The sequence below is a fragment of the Gymnoscopelus microlampas genome (genome assembly GCF_963454915.1).
Source record: "Gymnoscopelus microlampas genome assembly, chromosome: 2".
NCBI lineage: Eukaryota > Metazoa > Chordata > Actinopteri > Myctophiformes > Myctophidae > Gymnoscopelus > Gymnoscopelus microlampas.
In genome coordinates this window covers 34,008,605-34,030,870 of record NC_139939.1, presented here as the reverse complement: position 1 = coordinate 34,030,870, position 22,266 = coordinate 34,008,605, and the positions used below count along the sequence as shown (strand labels likewise).

The following is a 22,266-nucleotide window of genomic DNA, read 5'->3' as shown; positions in this document are numbered from 1 at the left end:
CAGAGGAGGTGCGCCTGCGTCCAATTTAAACCCATATTCACATCCGGTCTAGAGCCCCGCCTACTGGATCCGGTGTGTTGAACACGTACGTGGACGTATCATTTCCGTTTCCGTTTTCCAACCGGCTCTTCACCCTGCAGAGTGAATTGATCCCCAGACTAATCAGCACTAAATCATCTACTGCTGTGTGGAGGATGCAGTGGTGTAAAGTAACTAAGTACATTTACTCAAGTACTGTACGTACTTACATTTTGAGGTGTTTGTGCTTTACTTGAGTATTTCCAATTTCCAAAACTTTTACTTCTACTCCACTACATCTCAGAGGCAAATATTGTACTTTTACTCCACTACAATTATTTGAAAACATTAGTTACTAGTTACTTTGTAAATGTTTATTATTATTACAAAACATACATTAACCATTTCAGCCCTATGAAAATAGCCGATCTACAAGCTCACAACGAGTAGAAAAGCGTTGCGTTGTTGTGAGCTTGTAGATTGGCTATTTTCAAAGCATTTTCATACATTTTGGAAACTTGTGAAATGGGACATTCTGCAAAATGAGTACTTAATTACTTTCAGTACTTACGTATATTTTAATACGAATACTTTTGTACTGGTAAATGTTGAATTCCGCACTTACAGAGTATTTCTACATTGCAGTATTGATACTTAATAAGTAAAAAATGTTATTACTTTTTCCACCACTGCTGGTATGGATTCAAAAAGCACACACACTAGACCCCCACTTAGGGGGGGTAGAAAAAGTTTGGGAGCGATTCGGGCACTTTTCATTTAACATCTGTCATACATAATATATGACAGTCATGTTTCAGTTACCTCAAGAAATACTGTAACAAATGCAACAATAATAACAAGTTATTCTTATTATTGTTATTATAATTATTAATAACACGTCAAGGCATAAAGACAAGAGATCAATCACTTCAGTCTTTCCAGCCATCGGAACCATTGTATTAATTGCAGTTGAAACGGGGAAGTGTTTCACTCTAATACTTGTCCGTCTTGTTTATTTCCGTTCAGGAACGGAAGTAGTTGAAGGGAGCCTGTGGAGGTGACCGAATGGCAGATAACATAATTACCCTTAAACTACTTGATTAAAGGCGGCATAACGCAAACATAACTTATTAATTTGAGTTTGTAGTGTATCGCAACCGTTGTCCAAATGGGGGCTCATCTCGTTAAACGGTATATCACCGAGACGGACACTGAGCCAAACCCTAAGCAGAAGTATGAGTTTGGCCCTCAGGTCGGTCTCCCCGACAGGACTGAGCGAGGTTTGTTCTACTAGCTGGTTATTCTCTGCATGTCATCATCAACTATGTTCACTGTGTTTATTATCGTGTCATTAACCAACCATGCCGAATTCATCATTCAAACGGTTGCAGGGGTTGACACTTGACAGACTTTCTATGAATTGAGTACAAAGGACCCCAATGGAAACAAGCCATAGGCTTTCTTGGGTTTAAAATCCTCTTAGCAGACCTTGTATTGAACTGTACTTTCCTGTGTTTTTTTCCGCAAACTTCTAATAAAATATTCAATCAACCAGACAGACACTACGGTTGCCCGACTGCCCGTGGCAAGTACATGAAACGTTCGGGAGATTGCTTTCAGGTTTCCCAACGGGCAAGTGCATTTCCATCTTCATTAAATATTGTCTATTCATGAAGAACAGTGCTACCTTTTTACAACTAGCAGTTGCATTCATTTTGTTTTTTCAAAGTGACTGTCACGTGTCACCACTCGGCAGTTATCGATTGGATTTATAGCATTCATTTGTTCTACTAGCGCAATTTTACCTATCATTTTATGACCTTTGGGCAAGTAGAACATGAACTGCAATCGCCCGACGGGCAAGTGCCTCTGAGACCCAAGTGTCAACCCCTGGGTTGCTACTTGCTACAGTTACCTCAGTCACACATTGCTAGATTGTTAAACTAATTGACTAGCTAGTGCATTATGACCATTTCTTCTCTGCCAAATTGATGATTATGTCACCTCAATTAATGGTATTAAAAGTTGCTTTTAGTTATTACCTTGACTTTATCTATTACGCCATGCCATGGCCGAGATAATAGATTATCTCAAATTTAATCCCTGTTCGAGTGGATCATATTTAGATTTTTGGTGTTAAGATATTATTTGATTGATCAAATTATTATTATTTATCAATTCCTATTGACATAATGTTTGCTGAGGAAATGCTACTGTATGATCACAGATCAGATTTCAAAGTGATCCCAATCCTGTTCTTTGGTTTTGAACTACCCCAAATCCAAATCTGATCCACTGGGATAGGGATTACAATTTTGAACTCTTGGGCCGGGCAGGGGCAAAAGGGGGTTGAGTGTAGCAGTAGTGGCTCAGAGCCTCTGCCTGATGAGCTAAAGCCTAGAATCTCCCCCATTAAGGGGGTATTCCCCTTTATGGCTGCCCCTGGTGTCACTAATAACAGATATAAGCACTCCTTTGTCCCTGCCTCGATTCGTGCAGTCAACGCTGCCAGTAGCAGGTAAATGATGATGATATGTTGCTGATGATGACGATGTTGAAAGAACAAGCACTTTATGCCGGCACTTTATATCCTAGCACTTTTTTTCTGAATGTAGCCTTTTATTTTTATATTTTTATTTTCTATTCTATACTTGCACTAGATGCGCCCAGGTTTCTGTTTATGCTATGGTGTTTCATGTCTGTTGTTGTCCTGTACTGTTTGTATGTTTTAAACCACTACCTCTTGCTGTAAACCTAATTGCCCTCATGGGACATTAATACAGACCTTGAACCTTCAGGCTAGTGGTTAAAATGTTGGCTTTCCACACGGGAGAACCGGGTTCGATTCCCGGGTTACACTTACACATGATCATGGAGTGAGAATACTATGACCTTGAGAGTCTAGTACTAGTAGTATACTAGTCTTTAAATTTAACAATTTAATCATGTTTGTAGACAGGGTGCAATGAAGGTAGGGTCCACAAGCAGCTAATTACAACAGACACAAATGCAAAGATTAGATCAGCAATTGTTGATTGAGACAAAAAATAAAATACAAAGTTCTGTCCCTTTAATCAGAAATGGTAGCAACCCAGGAGCAGATGAACTTGGCCCAGCTACCAGTGGAGCAGAGGGACTACTGCGCCCACCATCTTCTCAAGCTCATGAAGTGTAAGAGGGACAACTGGCCCAACTTCCTGGCCTGCAAGCATGAGCGACACGACTGGGACTACTGCCAGAATCAGGAGTAAGTGTGCTGGAGTCCACACTGCACACAGCGTCTTCCACAAGTCTATACAATGTCCAGCTGGGTGGAAATAGTTGCCAGCCGAATGCACTGGGTACCTCAGGGGTATAAAATGGTTTATAACACACTTGATGGTTACATTTTCCAGCTAATCCTAAGAAACCTTTATGAAAAAGTTTTTGAAAAGGCCTCTATTACTTTAAATAGGACTACTAGGGCGAATGCAATAGCCCATATAGAAGTAAGCAAATAATGTCAAGCCTCATTTCCATTTTGTTTCTCATTGTTCTGTTAAACAAATTAAACCGGGGAAAAAACAGAACAATTAGACCTGCCAAATGTGGCACTAGTGGCTGGATAGTTCAAGATTATTCATATCCGTTGTGCTCAAGGTGTGTTCCACCCAAAAAATAACAACGATGAAGAACACAGGTTACACACAATACATATGCCTAATTGCCTTTTCACAGTAAAAACAATTAATCCAGCATGTGTAACATTTCAGTGCCAAACTTTCATCAGTGTTAAAATGGGGAATATTCATGGCCTAAATGAGGAGTTTCTTCTCCACCCATTCTTACACGGAATTCACACCAGCAGTGGCGAGTAAATGTCCGCACTGCTGTGGCGGACTTTCGCTGAATGTTATCAATATTCAGTACGTACATACACACAGTTGTCTGTTTCTGTCTATCTCAAATGATGATCAGTGTTGTGTACGCCTACTTCTGACCGCAGTGGGTTTCTGGTTGGCTGCCGCTCTGTTTCACACAGCGGCAGCGGCAAAGTTGACTTTGGCTTGCAGGCTCCGCCTCCTGCCATGTTGGGATAAGCAAAAGTCACTCCTCTCCAATCCATAGACAATGCATTGAACCGCTGTCTCGGAATGTGGAAGCAAAATGCCAAATTTGTAAATTATGTAAATGCCCAGGTGAGGCATTTCATATCGTGATGTATTTTGTGCATCTCTCATGTTCACAGCTGTGATATAACTGCATCTCTCTTATGGTTCACAGCTATGTGATGCGTATGAAGGAGTATGAGAGGGAACGAAGGCTCCAGCTGAGGAAGAAGAGACTCGCGGCCCAGGCTGAGGCGGCGTGATTTTGCTGACAACTGGCCCTTATTCTTCTTCACTCTGTATATACCTGTTGCTGTCCAAAATAAACTATGCTGTTTCAGCTCAACCCATTCCAAGTTATTATTACAGTTAAAAATGACATCTGGTCATACTGACGTCATTCCTCTACAGTAAATTACAGTGTAGGAAAATATTAAGTTATAGTACATACAGGTATGATTGTAAAATAGTATTATTTGATAAATATATAATTAGCAATAGCATGCAGCAAAAGAGTGCCCCAACGGAACTGTTGAACTCATGAGAATAGATCAACATAGTCAGTTCAAGTTGTAGTGAGTAAAATAACTTTACACCTTGATTATTTCTCCTGCGCAGTGTGGTCATATTTTTTTCTTCAGTTTTTAACCATTAATAAAACTAGACCATACCCATGGGGGATATGCGCACATGATCTGGCAACCCGGAGCCAGCGAACACAAAAACGCTAACAAACAGCTGAGATTTCGTGTATTTGAAAAACAGGCTTCGCTGTTAGGTGCAGATGATAAGGGTCAATGGCTGTGTGCAAATTCAGATCAATTGCTCCAGCCACTGAGGAGAACTGGGCAGAACAATTTTGGCCTTACCATGACAACACCATGCACTACAGAGGTTTGTCAAATTATAGGAGGATAAATAAATACAAACTCAATCCTCTGGAATGGATAGGCAATTTTGTTGAATTGGCTTTCCTGTTGAAAGCTGGTTCGCAAGTACCTGAAGGGCTCATTGCCTCCGACTGAATCGGACACCATGCACTACAGAGGTTTGTCAAATTATAGGAGGATAAATACAAACTCAATCCTCTGGAATGATGGATAGGCAATTTTGTTGAATTGGCTTGCCTGTTGAAAGCTGGTTGGCAAGTACCTGAAGGGCTCATTGCCTCCAACTGAATCGGACAATCCACAACAAAGAGGTTGAATGTGGCACTTGCACCTTAGCGCTAGGTATACTCTTGGTTGCTTGTTTTTACGGGAAATGCACTTAAGACTTCTGGTGATTAGTAGTTTCGTTCCCTACCTATGTTGAATGCACTTATTGTAAGTCGCTTTGGATAAAAGCGTCTGCTAAATGACTGTAATGTAATGTAATATGGTTAACTGTAAGTAAGTTGCTAATTTGTACAGTGCACTGAAGAGAAGGTATTCCGGATGAAAGTGCAGTGCGTAGTAGACGGTAACAGTGTTTGGCTACTGTCCTTTTTTAAGGTTTGGACTTCAACCAAACCAAAAAGTGAAAGTGTCATAAAATAGTATAGTATTACCTTCTGCCTAATTGGTAATTAGGCACAAAAGTCACATGCTTGAGACCTGGAAGTGGGAAAAACCCCTTAAACAAGTGAGTCCGAAGTCATAATTTAGACCACAATATCATTTGGTTAGTTTATTTTTATTTTAATAAATTACCTCAAACACAACAAAATTAAAGTTCCAACAGAAAGCACAGCCCCAAAGGTTGTCAGATTTCCACATTTTGATTCATGGGCAAGTTTGACACTAAGCTGCTTTATTTATTTATTGAACAACCATTCTTCAACAGATACTGCTAAGAGATGTCCCTTACTTGCAAAAGAGACTGCGATATTCTGTCCAATAGTTTAACACACACTTGATATCTGATATTGTTTTCCTGTTATCTGACTTTTTACTTAATTTATTTCTCTATTCTTATGTACGTAAAATAAGTTCTCTTTTACACTAGTACACTTGTGACAGTGAACTTAAGTTGAAGATAAAGAACCTTCCCTAAAGACCACAATGTTCTTCCCAAGACCAACCAGCAGGGGTCAGTGGTGACATGGGATACTTAAGAAAATGTGAATAAAAAACAAAAAAAGAGCACAATACTTGTGATGAGGTCTGAGTTGTTAAGACATCTCTCTCACATTTGCTTACTTTGTGTCTGTTGATCAAGATCACAATCAAGCTGGGAGGAAGAAGAACCCCACTGCAAGTCACACAAAAGTCACAATTTCCAGTCTGAATGGGTGGTTTGCCAATTGACAGTTCGGGGAAAGGCATAGTGTTCTACATGAAATCCCTCTACTACAAGAGTGTAAGGGGCTCCGGCTGGGAAATGGAAGGGTATCAAATGTGCTACAGAACAAAAAGCAAAAGCGGAAATGACTTCAATCCTTTCCACGTCATGGTAATCAGCTCCAGTGTACACAATGGGAGAACCTCTCCACCATGTAGCTCCATGGTGGAGGGGTACTTGCTCCTACAAAGAAGGTTAGGGGGGAGGGAGGGTCATCTATAAAACGAAGGGCAGGATGGGTGAGCGCAGAGGTGGGTAGTCGCGGAACTCCTTGAGGTAGCTGCGATGCTTCCCCTTGGCCCACACCGTCATCTGGATGAAGCCCACCAGGAAGAAGAATCCCACCGGCAGACACTGGGTCATCACTGTGAAGCCGAACCAGGACCCCAGCTACAGGAGCAGACAAGACACAATTGTATTGTAACTCTGAAAAGTCACAGTTTAAGTCACAATAAAAACAGTTTTTGTTTTTATTACGTGTTAAAAAATGAAGTTTTATTATTTAGGAGATTTAGGCATAATTGGAAACAGAATTGTACCACCAGAAGGCAGTAGCACCACGTTTACAATGTTTACTAAGGGTTGCCATTGTCCTTGGGGGTGTAATGATAAAGCTTCATCATGAGGAACCAGACATGGGGTATACAAGCCCAGACAAATTGTTAAATGTGGATCATATATGCATGCCTGTATTCAAAACTTTTACAACTATGGTCACTTTCACTTCTTGGCATGAATGTCTACCTCAACTGGTGTTAGATCACTCTGATTTAACACATGTATTACATTTGCAGTATTATCAAAAAAAAAACGGTTTTACAGCAATTTCTGCTATTTAAAAAAAAATGTGACAGTTTTTCAAGGTATAAAATGAGGCTTAAAGGGATATTTCACTTTCAAAAAAACTTTTGGTCATTTTATGGTCTACTCAGGCTTTTGTGAACCCCCCAGACCGTTTTTAAGTTGCTTGATTCAGTATTTAGATATTTGATATTCATTTTATCAGACACGTGATGCCCCCTTCCTATACAAACCCATTATAACTTCAAACTCCATTTTTAACATGTTAGATTCATGAAAAACACCCGTCCTTGGTTCTGGTGACTCGCCCTGCCCTCCTAATACGCGAGGGGGCCGTGTTTTTTCGATTACTTTTTTCATTTTTTTTAAATATTTTTTTTGAAAAATGAAAAAAGTTAAATACAATAAAAAAATTAAATAAAATAAATGAAAAAAGTAATCGAAAAAACACGTCCCCCTCACGCATTAGGAGGGCAGGGTGAACCAAGGACGGGTGTTTTTGATGAATCTAACATGTTAAAAATGGAGTTTGAAGTTATAATGGGTTTGTATAGGAATGGGGCGTGTCTGATAAAATGATTATCAAATATCTAAATACTAAATCAAGCAACTTAAAAACGATCTGGGAGGCTCACAAAAGCCTGAGTAGACCATAAAATGACCCAAAGTTTTTTTGAAAGTGAAATATCCCTTTAAGTGATTTAAATGTTGGTAAAGTAGGCTCTGCTCTATTGGATCCAAGGCTCCTTACACCAGTGGTTCTCAAAGTAGGGAACGGGGACCCCTATGGGTCCTTGAGGGGGTTCCAGGGGGTCCCCAGCCAAATGAGTTAATATGGCATTAAAATCATTTCAACCACTTTGACCCTATTTTATACTTTACCTCGTATGTGTAGTTGGGACAGGAGACCAGCAAGAAGATCCAGGTGAAGGGGTTCTTAGTTGGGTAGGGTATCTTCCTTGTCTTAGAGCCTAGGTAAGGAAATTACAAAAATAGAATAAAAATAAAGAAGCAGTGGACTTGGAAAAAATCAAGTACAAACAACAGGTTTAACCATTGTTTTAGGTTACTACAGTGTACTTGAAATGCCTTCTACAGCGTACCTGGAGGGCGGAGGTTCCGTAGAGCGATGTGGATGGAGAAGTTACCGATCTGACAGAACTGGGGATTAATCAAAGGCAGCGTCACCGATTGTTGGAAATCGGACAGTGAGGTAATTACTGAGCAGAAAATGTAAATTGTTTCCAACACAGGTAATCGACACACCAGTATTCTGGACCAGAATAGAATAGAACTTGTCTTTTCTTAAGTACACAAAAAAAGGGTCAAACACAGCATGTAAAATGTTAACATTGCATACTAACAATAATATAAAATACACAATCAAAACCAAACATGGTGAGATAAAGCTATTGACATATGTAGAGTAGAAGTCTCTTACCAGAAATACGGTGAGGGCCAGTCTCACTTGTTGCTCACCATAGACTGCAACAAAGACAAGAACGCTTAACATGGTATACTATAAGCAACATACAGTATAACAGGAGAGTGTGTGTGTGTTTGTGTGTGTGTGTGTGTGTGTGTGTGTGTGTGTGTGTGTGTGTGTGTGTGTGTGTGTGTGTGTGTGTGTGTGTGTGTGTGTGTGTGTGTGTGTGTGTGTGTGTGTGTGTGTGTGTGTGTGCGCGCGCGCACTCACTGGGTGGTGTGTAGAGTGGGTGATTGATATAGTAGGCCATCCATGCAGCAAAGCCCCAGTAATAGGTACAGTTCTGAAAGAGCAGAGACTCAAGTTGTTAAGGCTGAATTTATGCTTCTGTGTCACATTGTCACTGTTGCTATGTTGTTGGTGTTGAAGGTGTAGGGAGTGATTTATAGTTCTACATAGACTTTACCCATTGGCTGTCCCATCACTGCTGCAAAACTAGATAGTAGTGTTGGAAAAACTGTGACTGTCCCTGAGCAAGACACTTAACCCCCAACTGCTCCCCCCGCGCTCAGCATCAGTGAGGCTTTATGCTAGCTTTTCATTTCACCAAGGTGTATTTAACACTACCGATGGCTGATTCTTTGCTTGTCTCACCTTGAAAATGTTGCGCAATGGCATGGTTCCGTGTGAAAAGCGATGAACAAATAGGGTCTCCAGCAGTCTCTTTACGTAGTGGAAGGAGTGACACATACAAGCCAGGCTGGGTGAAAAAAGCAGAGACATACAGTATATTATCCCTATTGCAGTGGGCTTATTGGCCAGAATGCTTTGACGAGACAAAATCATATCAGACATTATAAGATCTTTACGCCCAAGGGGGGATACATTGGCATCTGAATAAACTGAGTAAGTAAAGGTACAACAGAAGGAATACCATCACTGGCATGAAATGAAATTAAAAACTCAAAACACAAAGAATATTGCCGTTTCAGTTATGCAATTCCAGCAAACTATTTTGCTTAGTGTGTAATTATGAGTTATTGTGTGTCGTTGATGTGGACTCACTGTACAACCCAGTGTTTACTGGTGGTGAAATCATGTTTAGTTGCGTAGATGAAGGGCACCCGGAAGTAGAACATCAGATAGATGAGCAGAGGACCAGCATACTCCGTCAGGAATACCTGAGAAAAAGGGTTGAAGGAGGATGGCTAAAGCTGGACAGTGCTTACTAATGAAGATAACATACACTACATGTGTAGCATGTTGTGTGTGACTAAATAAACATAATATGAGAGTAGATGAGAGAACATTTCTTTTGTTGTAAATCACTGCTTTTATATACAGTACAGATCCTACGTTAGCGTAATCACGCAAGTTAAACAACACTTAATGCGTTTCTCTCCTGGTCAGCATTGACCATGAGTCTTGTCAGATCCAATCAGGTATATCATACATCATGATCAGAAGGCAGAGACCCTTGGTAATAGAATGGGACCGGACCAGATTCAATTTGCAGGGATGGGAGGAAACCTTCTCTCTGTGCAATCCACCTTGCCCTTTGAGAGATCTCAATATAGCTCTACATGATCTCACTCTCACATTAGGCGTGCACGTACACGCACAGAACTCTGTGGATGTTTTTCAAGACTTCCAATCTACAACCTACTTTGCAGAGCATGACTGAACCTGTATGTCTGTATGTATGTGCATGTGTGTACTCACTGTGACCCAGCTGATCTGGGCTCCCAGGTCTCTGAAGTAGAATGTTGCAGTTGTTCCTACAGGGAGGTGCTGGAGAACATCATCATCCTTCAAAGATTTCCCCTCTGGAACAAACATACACATGCTGAGACCAGAGATTAAAATGTATTTTGTGTGTGTGAAATAGCATAAAAGGAGCCCCCCAAATAGCACAATATGTAAAACTATGATGTTTGGTATTATTGTTTGAAACCTATGTTCCTGCTGTTCTACACCAGTTGAAGAAATTGCAGATTGAGGCATTAACCTTTACAGAACCTTTAAGAAATATTTGACACCATTTGAGTTTTATGGAAGATGCTTGTGAACATGACAACATGTACAAATAGTCTTTAATCTTCACATAAAATATCTATATCTAGGGCCTGACTTTACCAGCCACATGGTGCAGAGCAGCAGTGTTACAGTTACAAGCCAAGAGAGGAGACATGCAGGCCTTTATGGAATCCAAATGACTGTAATCAAGTCGTGAGTGATAACTGAGAACTTTAATCCATGTGATACAGATATGTTCATAAATGCATCCTTATACATGCCGCCAGGCATTGCTGCCTCATTCCCCGGATATTATTAAAAAAAAAGAAAAAGAAACACCAAATGTCAGCTGGCTTACTGGCGTCAAGCCGAATGGACTGCCTGGCCGGATACCACTGAGGATCTGAAGCAGAGGAATAGAAACACAGATTTAAGTACAGGGCATGCAATCACCATTTTGATAGTACATTTTCTCTGATTAGGAAAGTGATTTATTAAACTTGAAGCCTAATTTATACTTTGTCCTACGATGGTGTTGCTTGCTGAAAAGTAAATGTTTTTCAAGCTAAAAAGATCCAGTACTTGGAAATCAGATGTTTCCGGCGGTGAGCAACACCGTTGTGAGACTAAGTATAAACTTGGCTTTAGAATGATATGGGAGACATGCCACTCACGGCTCTTGTGGAACATGGACTTGATCTCCCCGATGGTGGCATTTGGTTCGACCTGCAAATAGGAAACAATGAGTGCCCATACACATACTGTACATCCATGCACACACTCATGAACGTATGCACATGCGCGCACCAACACATTAATGTTCTCATTTTCCTTTCATGTCTGTGATTAGCTGTAAATTTAGCTCTGGCAGTACCAACTCTCCTCGAGCATGGGGACTTCAACAGCTGGTACAGTATTATGGCTTCAAAGTGTGCGTGCATACATGCATGTATGTGAGGGGCGCGCACACACAAAGCCAAAAGACCCGTGACAGTGTCAGCCCACCCGCAATTCCATAAACCATCTAAATATAACACTCAATGACAATAAAGAACCATGCACAGACTCAAAAGCACACACGTGCACGCACACACACACGGCTGTTACAGGCAAGGCTCACAGATCAGTGTAACCCTTCAGGATGGCGGTTTGAGTTGGGTCATCTCCATGTGTTCTTTAAAGGGTGATTTATACTTAGTTGTGCCCCAGTGTCGCGCACCAATAATAGCCAATCCACAAGCTTTAAATGTGCCACACTGTGACATGGTGTGAGCTTGTAGATCTGCTAATTTTGGTACACGACACAAGTACAGCACAACCAAGTATAATGGGCCCTTAACTGATCAGATGGCCAGATCCTTTTGGCCAGTGGCAGCTTAGACTCCACATGCCACACTGAGACTCTTCCGTAATGGACTCTGTAAATCACTGGGTTCCAGCTGGTCGCCATTTACTTTTTGTTCATTGAATAAATCCTTGATTCCTGGCTGCCCCCCAAGGTTAGTGGTTGTGTGAAATGAAATCCAATCCTGGAGCTTTGTGACATACTGGATGATGTGCAGAATGTCTATGTACATGGATTGCTGTCTGGATCCCAATGTTCCCCTCCTAACTCGGGTTTTACGATGTTTGAAATCCCAGATTCATCTGAAACCTGGTAATTAGGCACAAGTTTTCTCAGAGTGTCTTCATCTGTGATGCATTAGTTGATAACTGTGTGCTCCCACAAAAGTGGGGAAAAAGGTGTACAAGCCTGTTTAATGTACTCTGTGTGATCACTACAGTACTAACGTTTGCCTAATTATCGCATTATATTAAATTTGACACTGAATGGCTTTGTAATAATTGTGGGTGTGGTCCTACTTTAGCATTGGCATTTAAAGAAAATCATCTATATTAGCACCAGCAGGTTAACCTCTTGGGCTGACATCCTGGCGCTGTCCATCTTAAGTGCAGCTTGCTCTATGCAGGAAAACATTACCAGAAAGTAGTGGGTGTGCATTGTGGTGGGCCAAGAGACCCATGTCCAATTCTGGCTGCTGGACACATATATACAGTAGGTCTGAGTGGCAGAGGTCTTCACATAATACAAATTTCTCATAATGGATCTGGGAAATTTGTTCCAACATCTAATTGGTTCTTTTTTAAATTACGTATTTCGAACGCTAATGAGCCTGTGAAATTCTACCATTAGATGACAGTGATAGCCATAATGGAATCTAGCCAACTGCAGCCTAAAATGAGCGACCCCCTCCTCCTATAAATTGAGTAACAATGAAATTCAACTGCATGTTAAATGGATGATTAAAACAACAGCTGCAGTAGCATACATTGTTTATATTAGTCAGTTGAGCGTTCCTGTGGTGATTGGTCCATCTTGTAGGCATATGGCTCTTCAAAAGGAATGTAAACTAATTTGCAAAGAACACCTTTTGTCATGGATTTAACCGTTATATGTGCATCTGTTTTGAAAGGGAACCATGTCTTTCAAAACAATATTGTGCATATAACAGTTATAGAACCTTAGCATGCACCATGCAACCTTTTCCTCCGCTGACAAGCTGCTCAACTCTTTCCTCCCTTATTTTGAGTTGCAATAATCTGAACCTAGGATTTAGTCGTTGTCCTACCCCTCTCCAGCTCTCCAGGGCAGGACAACGTTATTATATAATTACCAAGTTCTAAGTCTACACATTGTCTGTGTAGACCATAGTAAAACTTGTAAACCACTTGGAAATACTGTGCATGTGAAATATGTATCTTTCCGTCCCATCCCACATACAAATAAGACACATTGTACATAAACGTCTCCTTCAGCAAGAGAGGAAGGCCCAAAAGTGACTTTTTTGCTTATGCCATTTACATTATTGGTTGCACAATATATGGCAAAGATATAGTCACTGAATCTTAATATATAATTGTTTAAAAAAAACATTGACCAGACCTTAGCTAAACATGAGCACTAGGGCAAATTAAAATGAAGTAGCCCATGTTAAAAGAAAAGTAGAATAAAGCCAGCTGAAGCTACCATTATCTGAAGCAGATAATTAGCTTGATCAAACATAATCAAACATGTATTCCTTGCTGTGCTTAAGAACTGTAAATGTTTGTATTTGGTTGTATTGTAATCTTCTGCTGCTTATTGTTTTTTTCTCTTTTGGTAACAAATATTATGTTATGTTCATACCCTTACATTTGTTACAACTTAACACTCAAAGTGTTTACTGAGGGAGTTCTCTCCATCTCGTCGGCATCTTGCAAATGACATCACCGTGGAAACTCTGCTAAGCTGACAACACCGCAGAAAGCCATGGTAATCCAGGAGGATGGCACCTGATACATGGGGCACTCCTGAGGAGCTAGCTTTGACAAGCTGGGAATGCCCTGCTTGGCAGGGGCAGACCACTGTAAACGTGGTTAATGCAACTCTATAAACCTACAGGCCTTGCACTCTTGAAACAAAAAAGAAAGCCAACTAATATAGTAAATAGCAATGAGAACTAGTAATGACATTTAACTATAGCCTAATTACCGTATCTTTATAAGTATAGCAGCCTAGAATTATCTCTAAATAACTTTGACTAATAAAAACAGTAACACTTTTTAAGCATGTCTGATGAAACAGTAATGACTAAAACTGTTTAGAAATTGTTTTATTCCACTAGTCTGTTTTAACCTATACATTACCAATGGAAATGTATTGTTATTACACAATGGTATGGAAGTACTTCATTAAATGTACTCGATACATATGAGGTGGTTTTGTACATCTGAGCGATACATTTCCACCGTTAACACATGGGTCAGTAGACTAAATAATAAAGTCAGGCTGTTCGATACACAGCACCCTGGTGGAAGAACACAAGCAGGGAAACTGAACCTGGCTAGAACTACTATACTAGTGGTTAGGCTAGATCATGTTTAAGAGCTGCCTCCATCCCATGTGTGTGTCCATCCTCTGACTTGGTTTGTTGTATATCCTCACTTATTTCTCTGTTGGTTGAATAAATCTTCTCACACACATTTCTAATGATAGATGAGGATTGTGGCTGGACTGTAGTTGCTTGAAACTTTGAAACTTAATTGCACTTGACTTGTGTAAAGCCATTTAAGCCATAAGTTTCTTACCAAAACGAACGTTTTTTTGGAGCTTCACATTGGATTTGTTTGCTATTTTTGTGTGCCACAGTTGCACAATGAAGTATAACATAAAGTGGTTAATTATCATCAGACTAATGGATTTAGTCGATTACAAATAATCAATGCTTGTTTTTATCACATTGATTCGTTGATGTATTAAAAGATTGATATAAAATCTGATTATAATGGACCTAGCAGTTGAGGTTGTGACATTTCTTATTCTATACAAACGATAATGTTTACATGCCTAGACTGGCATGTAAACTGTGAATCCAATCTGCAAGGCAGCTATACTTTTACAAGACAGCTTTAGGTAGAGTACTATAAACTCTCACTGACTGACAGACAGCAAACACTGTAACCCCAGCTATACATGAGTCAGAAAAGACTGGCACACAGCCATGGAGACAATAGTACTATAGGGCCAGCCAACTTGCACCTGTCATATTGTGCAAACACAGCGCAGGCACAAGGAAGGGCATGATCACACACCAATCACACACGACAGGACAACACTTTGAAGACGTTAAGGAGGGGAGGTTAGTAATGACTTATGAGCAAGGTTTTAAGAAAATAAAAGAGAACTCAGCTCTTACCTTGTCCAGGAAGCATAGCTTGTCCTTGGTCTTGGCATCCAAGATCTCCACCTCAAAGAAAACAACAGCTTTTTTAGCTTTCTTAGCAGGCTTTCGTTTGGTCGGGGCAGGGGTTGGCGGCGGTGCTGCCCCGTTAGCCTTCTTAGGGCCGGTGGCCTCTAGCGCTAGAGCATCCATATCCACACTCCTCCTCCTCCTCAAAGGTTTGTTCCCTCCTTTCCTTCACTTTTGCCCTCTGTTCTCACCTCGCTCTACACTTCTACCTACTTCTAAGTGTCTTACCCAGAACCACGCTAAAAAAGCCAGAGGAGAGGGGCAGCTTTCAGCTGTGGAAATAAATCTCTCTGTCTCTCTCTCTCTTTCTCCCCTGCTACTCTCCAGTCCCTCCCTCTTCTTCCTTTCTGTCATTCTCTCACCCCCCCCCCCCTCCTCCCTCCTTCTCTCTCTCTCCCTGCCTCTCATTCCTTCACTCCGAACATTCTGCTTTATTTAACTGCCAACCTACTCCTGCTCTGTAGAGCCATGCAGCATGTGTGTGCGAGTGCACACAGCAAAATTCTGCAGGGAAATTATTTGTAGTAGATTATCTGATCGTATCAGAAATCAGACATTTGTAGATCATTGTCAGGAATTTACTCCAGAGCAAGTGGATTTTGCACAAAAAAACATCCCCACTATATGACACCTGGAGACTGCTGCCACCCTACTCTCCAACCAAGAGAGGCAGCATTAAGACAAATAGAACTACCCAACCCGACCCCCTTTCCTTGCCACCTCAGCTAAATATAAACATCTACTGCTGGCTGTGCATAACCAAGCCGACCCGACCCTAATATATCCCTATGTAATGACATCATGTGCCTAATTGGTCAGTCTGTGAATTTGTGCCTCATATAATTACATTACTTCTCTGTACCTACCTTTAGCCTAGGTCCTGTATCATCCGTATCTATCATTGTCTATGATTGTCTCTAATGCCAAGACATGCTTGCTTTAACAAGATTATGATCTCTTATAGAGTACAAAAATACATAGGCCACATAATACATAAACTGTAAAAATCCTCTGTTCATTTAACTCTGGGTCTATTTGGTTCCATTTTGTACACTCTTAGTTAAATTAACACTGAGGATTTCTACTGAGTACACACAGAGGGAGAGCCTTTCCTTCCACACTGGGGTGATAATACTCCAGACTCCCAGGGGCTTAGTCAGGGCATCCCCCCCCCAATGTCTTTCCAAAAATGACGGCATGACGGCCAGCCAGCATTCAGCTCTGCAGGGAAGGATGGCATTCATCCACTTAAAGGGTAAGACCACTTTGGTAGAGGTTTGGGTTGTGTAGTTACCTTGCCATGATGTAACTCCAAAGGTGGGCAAGAAATCAAAAATAATTGCTCCATTGATTAGAAATTGATAATTCAAAATATGCGCCTCATTGACTTACATTGTACGGTAAAACAGCTCTCGAAGTCACTCTTTTAGCACGTAAATGAACCCAAACAAAGTTGATTCAGGCAATATAGAGCATCACCAAACCCAGTACTGTTTTTTTTTTTTATAAAAATGTCAACTTCCTGTTGATTTTATTATTTGAAGATTTGGATCCGGATCCGCCGATCCAGTCCGGGTTTTCTACTTATTAAAAATGGCAAAATCAACAGGAAGTTGACAATTTTATTTAAAAAAAAAACAGTACTGGGTTTGGTGATGTTCATATTGTCTGAATCAACTTTGTTTGTGTTCGTTTTTGTGCTAAAAGAGTGACTTTGAGAGCTGTTTTACCGTACAATGTAAGTCAATGAGGAGCATATTTTGAATTATCAATTTCTAATCAATGGAGCAATCATTTTTGATTTCTTGCCCACCTTTGGAGTTAGATCATGGCAAGGTAACTACACAACCCAAACCTCTACCAAAGTGGTCTTGCCCTTTAAGGGGGAAATGAGGGCATATCATTGTGGTCAAGTAGTTGTGTGGCCTTTATCTGTACACTGTAAAATCCTGAGTGTCAATTTAATGCTGAGTGTATAAATGTAATCAAATGGTTGGTAACAGCCATTTTATTAGAAATTACAATTTTACTGTAGTGCGTCAAAACCCTCTTGCACCGCTTATACAGGATGGTATACAGGCACATAATAACTTGCAAGACACGGATCACAGCCAAACCAGTTCAAGGCATCCCCAAGCGCAGTGCCAGGTCTACCCATTACCACTCTGCCTCCCCCTTCATGTCTAAATAAAGACCCCTCCCGCGACCTGCCTGGGCAACCAGTGACACCCTGTCCTGGTAAGGTGCTTTGGCCTGCCGGTGAAATGTCCTTGTAACTGTAACGGTACACAGTTCCCCAGAAAACGGCCAAGGAGATCTTGTATCGGACTCTTGAGTCCTTTATTGCCTGTTTGCATATAATATTGATGATTAAGAAATTTAATCCAGAATGGCTGTAATCCCTTCTGGATAAGGGCATCAGCTAAACACAAAAAAAGTATGTTTAAATGAAAGCAATGGTGTCCACATTCTAGGTAGAGAATGTGGTTCAAGTTTAAGGAGGCAGATATTGTGTGACAGAACAAACTGCAATCTGAAAGGAGGCCTTAGTTAGGATCAAAGGTAGTCTGTATTAAATGATGGTGAGGTGTTGGGGTCAGTGTGAGTGTTAAAGCTGAGCTGCAGGGTTAGCAGCAGGGCTCACTGAAAGCCTCACGCAGCTCTATGGTGACACCACATGTATAGATTAAGAAAATACAACTGGACTGGTCTGAATGAACAGAATGCAGACTTCCATCGCAATTTCAGTAAGCCACAGTAAAGACTTACTAATAGCCTGACACTCCACCTGAATTTTTTCGTTTCACTCCATTATTCGGCTAGCGATTCAGGGGGTGGAGCCAGGCTAGTCAAGACTGTCACAAGATCTTAAAATGTGTTGAGGACAAGAATTATGTGTATTCATAGTTTAGTAATGTAATGACGAGTTGTAGGTTTGATTTTTACTGACTGTGCTCTGGTACAGTCTGTACCATCACAACTATTCTACCGGAGTAGAAAGGAATGACAAGCCACTGGTTGGAGCAGTTTCTGTCAGCTCTTTGAAATGCTGTCTGGTGACATTTGTTCCAGTTAAAAGAAGCTCAGTACTATGGATGGACATCATTAATAGCATATCTACAAGCTATTTTCCAATAGCCAAAGTATAGAATAGGGCGGTTAAGAAGAAGACAGGTGAACATATCTTGTCTTTGTGAAAGTTTATCACACTCACTGACAGGCCAAGAAGCATCTTTTTTTTTTTCAAAGTGATTGGTTGCTCAACATGGCCTATTCGCACACAAACACACCCTGTTGGGATTGTGCAATGCAAAAATCACACGTTTTAAAAGGTAACTACTGGTTCAAATCTGCGACATCATGTTCAGTGGGGTTGAAGTTGAATCATTAGGCAAGAAGTTATTGCCTAATGATTCAACTTCAGCCCCCAATCACAAGGTAAGAGTTCACAGGCCGGGTGGTTCATTCTAGCATCTAGCCAGAGATGCATTGTTCATCACACATACAGATACAGTAGTGAGCAAAAGCTGCACATGACAATCCTATACATTATTTTTTAAACAATTTAATGTGCATCTTAAAAATCCATTGTATGTACAGTATATATGATTGTCTAAAATTCCAATCATAATACAAAGGCCATAACCGACCATAGCATCCAGCCTGCAACACAGGCGAGGTGGTTATCTTATCGCACGACTCTTTTCTCATTCTCTTTTCATATTTCATAAAATGATTTGACCATTTCGATGGCCGCGTGCACAATAAACAACTGATTATTTCGTATTGACAGGAGTAACATGAAAGGAATGGGTAATTAATCCCCATTGACGGTATAGAGTTACACAGACATTGCTCACCTCGTAGTGCTTCATCTTGGCTGGCAGATCTCTTCCTATCATCCGCGTTGAGTGACAGCTGGGGTACCCAATCGGAGGGGCGGTCACTTTACCACGCGTGTTCTTCACCCAATCAAAATGTCGCGTGTCGTCGAGCGAAGCCTGCCAATAAGAACAGATCTACAAGCTGACAGCGACGCGTTGTCAGCTTGTAGATCTGTTCTTTTTGGATAAGTGACTCGTTGAAGGATGAACTCTTGACAGCATTATAAAAACGTGTTCGGGACGGGTAACTAACTGTAGACCTGCAACAGAACAATAGAGACATACATGTGAGATTTGACTGATAATTCACTCTTCACTATGTTTATTAAATACATAAATAAAAACAGGAAAATCACAGAAAGAAATTGACATAGTGTTTGTGACAGAACACAGTCACCAAAACCATCTGGGCACTAGGAACAACTGGGCACCTTGGCTTGGACGAGTGGGTACATGTGGGCACCTGGACGATTGGGCACTTAGGGGTGGAGATAACTGGGCACCTGGACGAGTGGGCACTTAGGGGTGGAGATAACTGGGCACCTGGACGAGTGGGCACCGGGGTAACTGGGCGCAAGCCTAGGACGAGTGGGTGGGCACCAGGAAGACTGGGCACCTGAATTAGGATTCGTGTGTTTGTTTGTTTTTTACTTTACATAGCATGCTGCTTTGTTGTTGGTATAAGTGATATTTAACCCACTGTTCTTTAAACCTCCAAACTACACAACACAACAACGAGGTCAGAAGACAATACAATATAAGAGTGTATTAGCCAAAATAGTACAGAGGTCAAAAGTACATTATAACAGAGTTATAATGTACTTAACAAAACTTGTAATAAGAGTGTATTTGCCAAAATAGTAGTACTGTTAAAAAATAGAACAAATTGGGAAAATTGGGAAATACCCCAACAATTGTAAGGATACCAAAAAAATGTCAAATGATCAATGTTAGGATATAGAAAACATAGCTAAATAAATAGTACACTATAAAATTATGCTTTTTAATGGGAAAAAAATAGACACAAATGAGTAGCCTACCATTAAAAAATAGAGTAAAAAAAATAACTGAACTATAATGATGACTGAACTGAATTCTAGGATTGAGAAAACAGAACAATGAAATTATAGAAAAAAGGTCCCCCCCCCCCCCCCCCCCCCCCCCCCCCCCCCCCCCTCATCACTATGTATGCAGACTAGACTATGCACAGGGCCAGTCAATTCACTAGCCTGCTAAAGCATCTGCCAGGCAGTCAGCTGTTCCATCTATCTCATAGGCAGACCTAGCCTGACACTCAGCCTGAATTTTCATTTCATTTCACTGCAAGGCTATTTCAGGGGCTGGAGCCAAGTTAAGGCAGACCACAAGTTGGCCAGTTTGCCCTGAAAAAGTCTAGTTTGCTTGCGCTGGTAGCGGCCCAGTCATCTCCACCCCTAAGTGCCCACTCGTCCAGGTGGCCACATGTCCCTAGTGCCCAGTTATCTAGGTGCCCACCTCTCCAGGTGCCCACTCGTCCAGGTGCCCAGTCATCCCAAAAATATGGTGCCCAGATGTCCCTAGTGCCCACCTATCCTGTATTTGGTCTGTGATAATCTTCTAGGTGTGTGGTGTTGCCATAGTAGGATGTTGGGCGTGTGTGTGTGTGTGTGTGTGTGTGTGTGTGTGTGTGTGTGTGTGTGTGTGTGCGTGCGTGCTTGCGTGCGTGCGTGCGTGCGTGCGTGCGTGCGTGCGTGTGTCTGTGTGTGTCTGTGTGTCTGTGTGGGGGGGATTTTTGGATAGCTACCCCAGACCAGACAGCTGACTTTTTGGAATCCGCCCTCTGCAATGATGTCACCAATGACAAAACTAATATAATAATAATAATAATAATAATAATAATAATAATAATAATAATAATAATAATAATAATAATAACCCCAAGAGGAATGTAGCATAGTTCTTTTGTAAATACAAAATGTCGTTAATTGTCTGTCTCTTATGAAATACTATAACAAAACTAACTGGAACGACTCTAGAAGGTTTGAGTAATGTATTAGACACAGTCCAATGTCAAGTCTAAACATGCGTTAATTTGTAGACACATCAGACCTGTTTGAAAGACAAACTGTCAAATGTAGTTCTGTAAATCCCATAGCCTGGAAGGTGGGACGGAAACCGTGCTCTGCTGTGATTGGTTAGTTAGTAGCCATGGATCACACGACGGTTGTCTGTCACGACCGTCATGGATGAACTTCAACCTGGTGTTTGCACTTTCTTCATTTGTGGCCTGTACATCTACATAAACGTTCATATTTCAAATATTAAGTGCTTACCGTGTGACCACAAATGTTAGAATGATGTACGGATCCTCAAAAGTACCTGTATCTTCCGTATTGTTCAATAAAAAGCATTCTAATTTGATTGGTGGTCATTTTCCCATAGAGGTATTAATGTACCAGAGTGCATTACATCTCCCAACCGATAGGGTTTGATGCTTTCATGTAGTTGAAAGCATCAACAATATGGAGAAAATGGCTACCCAATCGGATTAAAATACTTTTTATTGAACAATACGGAAGATACAGGGCCCGTACATAATTGTAACATCCGTGGCCATGGGGTTAGCACTTTATATTTGAAATCTGAACATTTATGTAGATGTACGGGCCAAAAAGGGAGAAAGTGCAAACACCAGGTTGAAGTTCATCCATGACTGACAGTCATGTATCAGCCATAGTTAGTTGTCATGCAAATGCAACGGCGGGCCTTATTTGTGTGCCGTGTTCAGCTTCAAAGATTATCAATTTCCTAGTTGAGGAGGGGACGGGGTCCACAGAGCAGCCTTATTATTAATGTGGACGTTTTCCAAGTCTTGCTGGGTGCGTAGCCTAAAAGAACCAATCACAGCGTGAGCGTCTCTCTGGCTAATGGGATCTGGACAC

General features: G+C 41.0%; 2 protein-coding genes across 3 annotated transcripts; one reads left to right on the top strand and one right to left on the bottom strand.

Moving 5' to 3' along the window:
• Window positions 1–1,043: 1,043 nt before the first annotated feature.
• ndufb7 (NADH:ubiquinone oxidoreductase subunit B7) lies at window positions 1,044–4,456 on the top strand. Its single transcript, XM_084076685.1, has 3 exons — window positions 1,044–1,298; window positions 3,097–3,265; window positions 4,282–4,456. Exons 1-3 carry the CDS (start codon window positions 1,187–1,189, stop codon window positions 4,367–4,369), a joined length of 369 nt encoding a protein of 122 aa, XP_083932811.1. The 5' UTR covers window positions 1,044–1,186; the 3' UTR covers window positions 4,370–4,456.
• Window positions 4,457–5,761: 1,305 nt separating this feature from the next.
• Window positions 5,762–19,366, bottom strand: tecrb (trans-2,3-enoyl-CoA reductase b). 2 transcript variants are annotated; one of them, XM_084073229.1, is made up of 12 exons: window positions 19,322–19,366; window positions 15,408–15,458; window positions 11,346–11,397; window positions 11,030–11,074; window positions 10,378–10,481; window positions 9,721–9,836; window positions 9,310–9,415; window positions 8,926–8,998; window positions 8,671–8,714; window positions 8,333–8,390; window positions 8,112–8,200; window positions 5,762–6,818 (listed from the first exon to the last, which is right to left on the bottom strand). In XM_084073229.1, the coding sequence occupies exons 1-12, from the start codon at window positions 19,361–19,363 to the stop codon at window positions 6,645–6,647; spliced, it is 954 nt and encodes a 317-aa protein (XP_083929355.1). In that variant the 5' UTR covers window positions 19,364–19,366; the 3' UTR covers window positions 5,762–6,644. The 2 variants fall into 2 exon arrangements, with proteins under 2 accessions (XP_083929355.1, XP_083929354.1); XM_084073228.1 differs by lacking the exon at window positions 19,322–19,366 and having other exon boundaries at window positions 15,408–15,811.
• Between the last annotated feature and the right edge of the window lie 2,900 nt (window positions 19,367–22,266).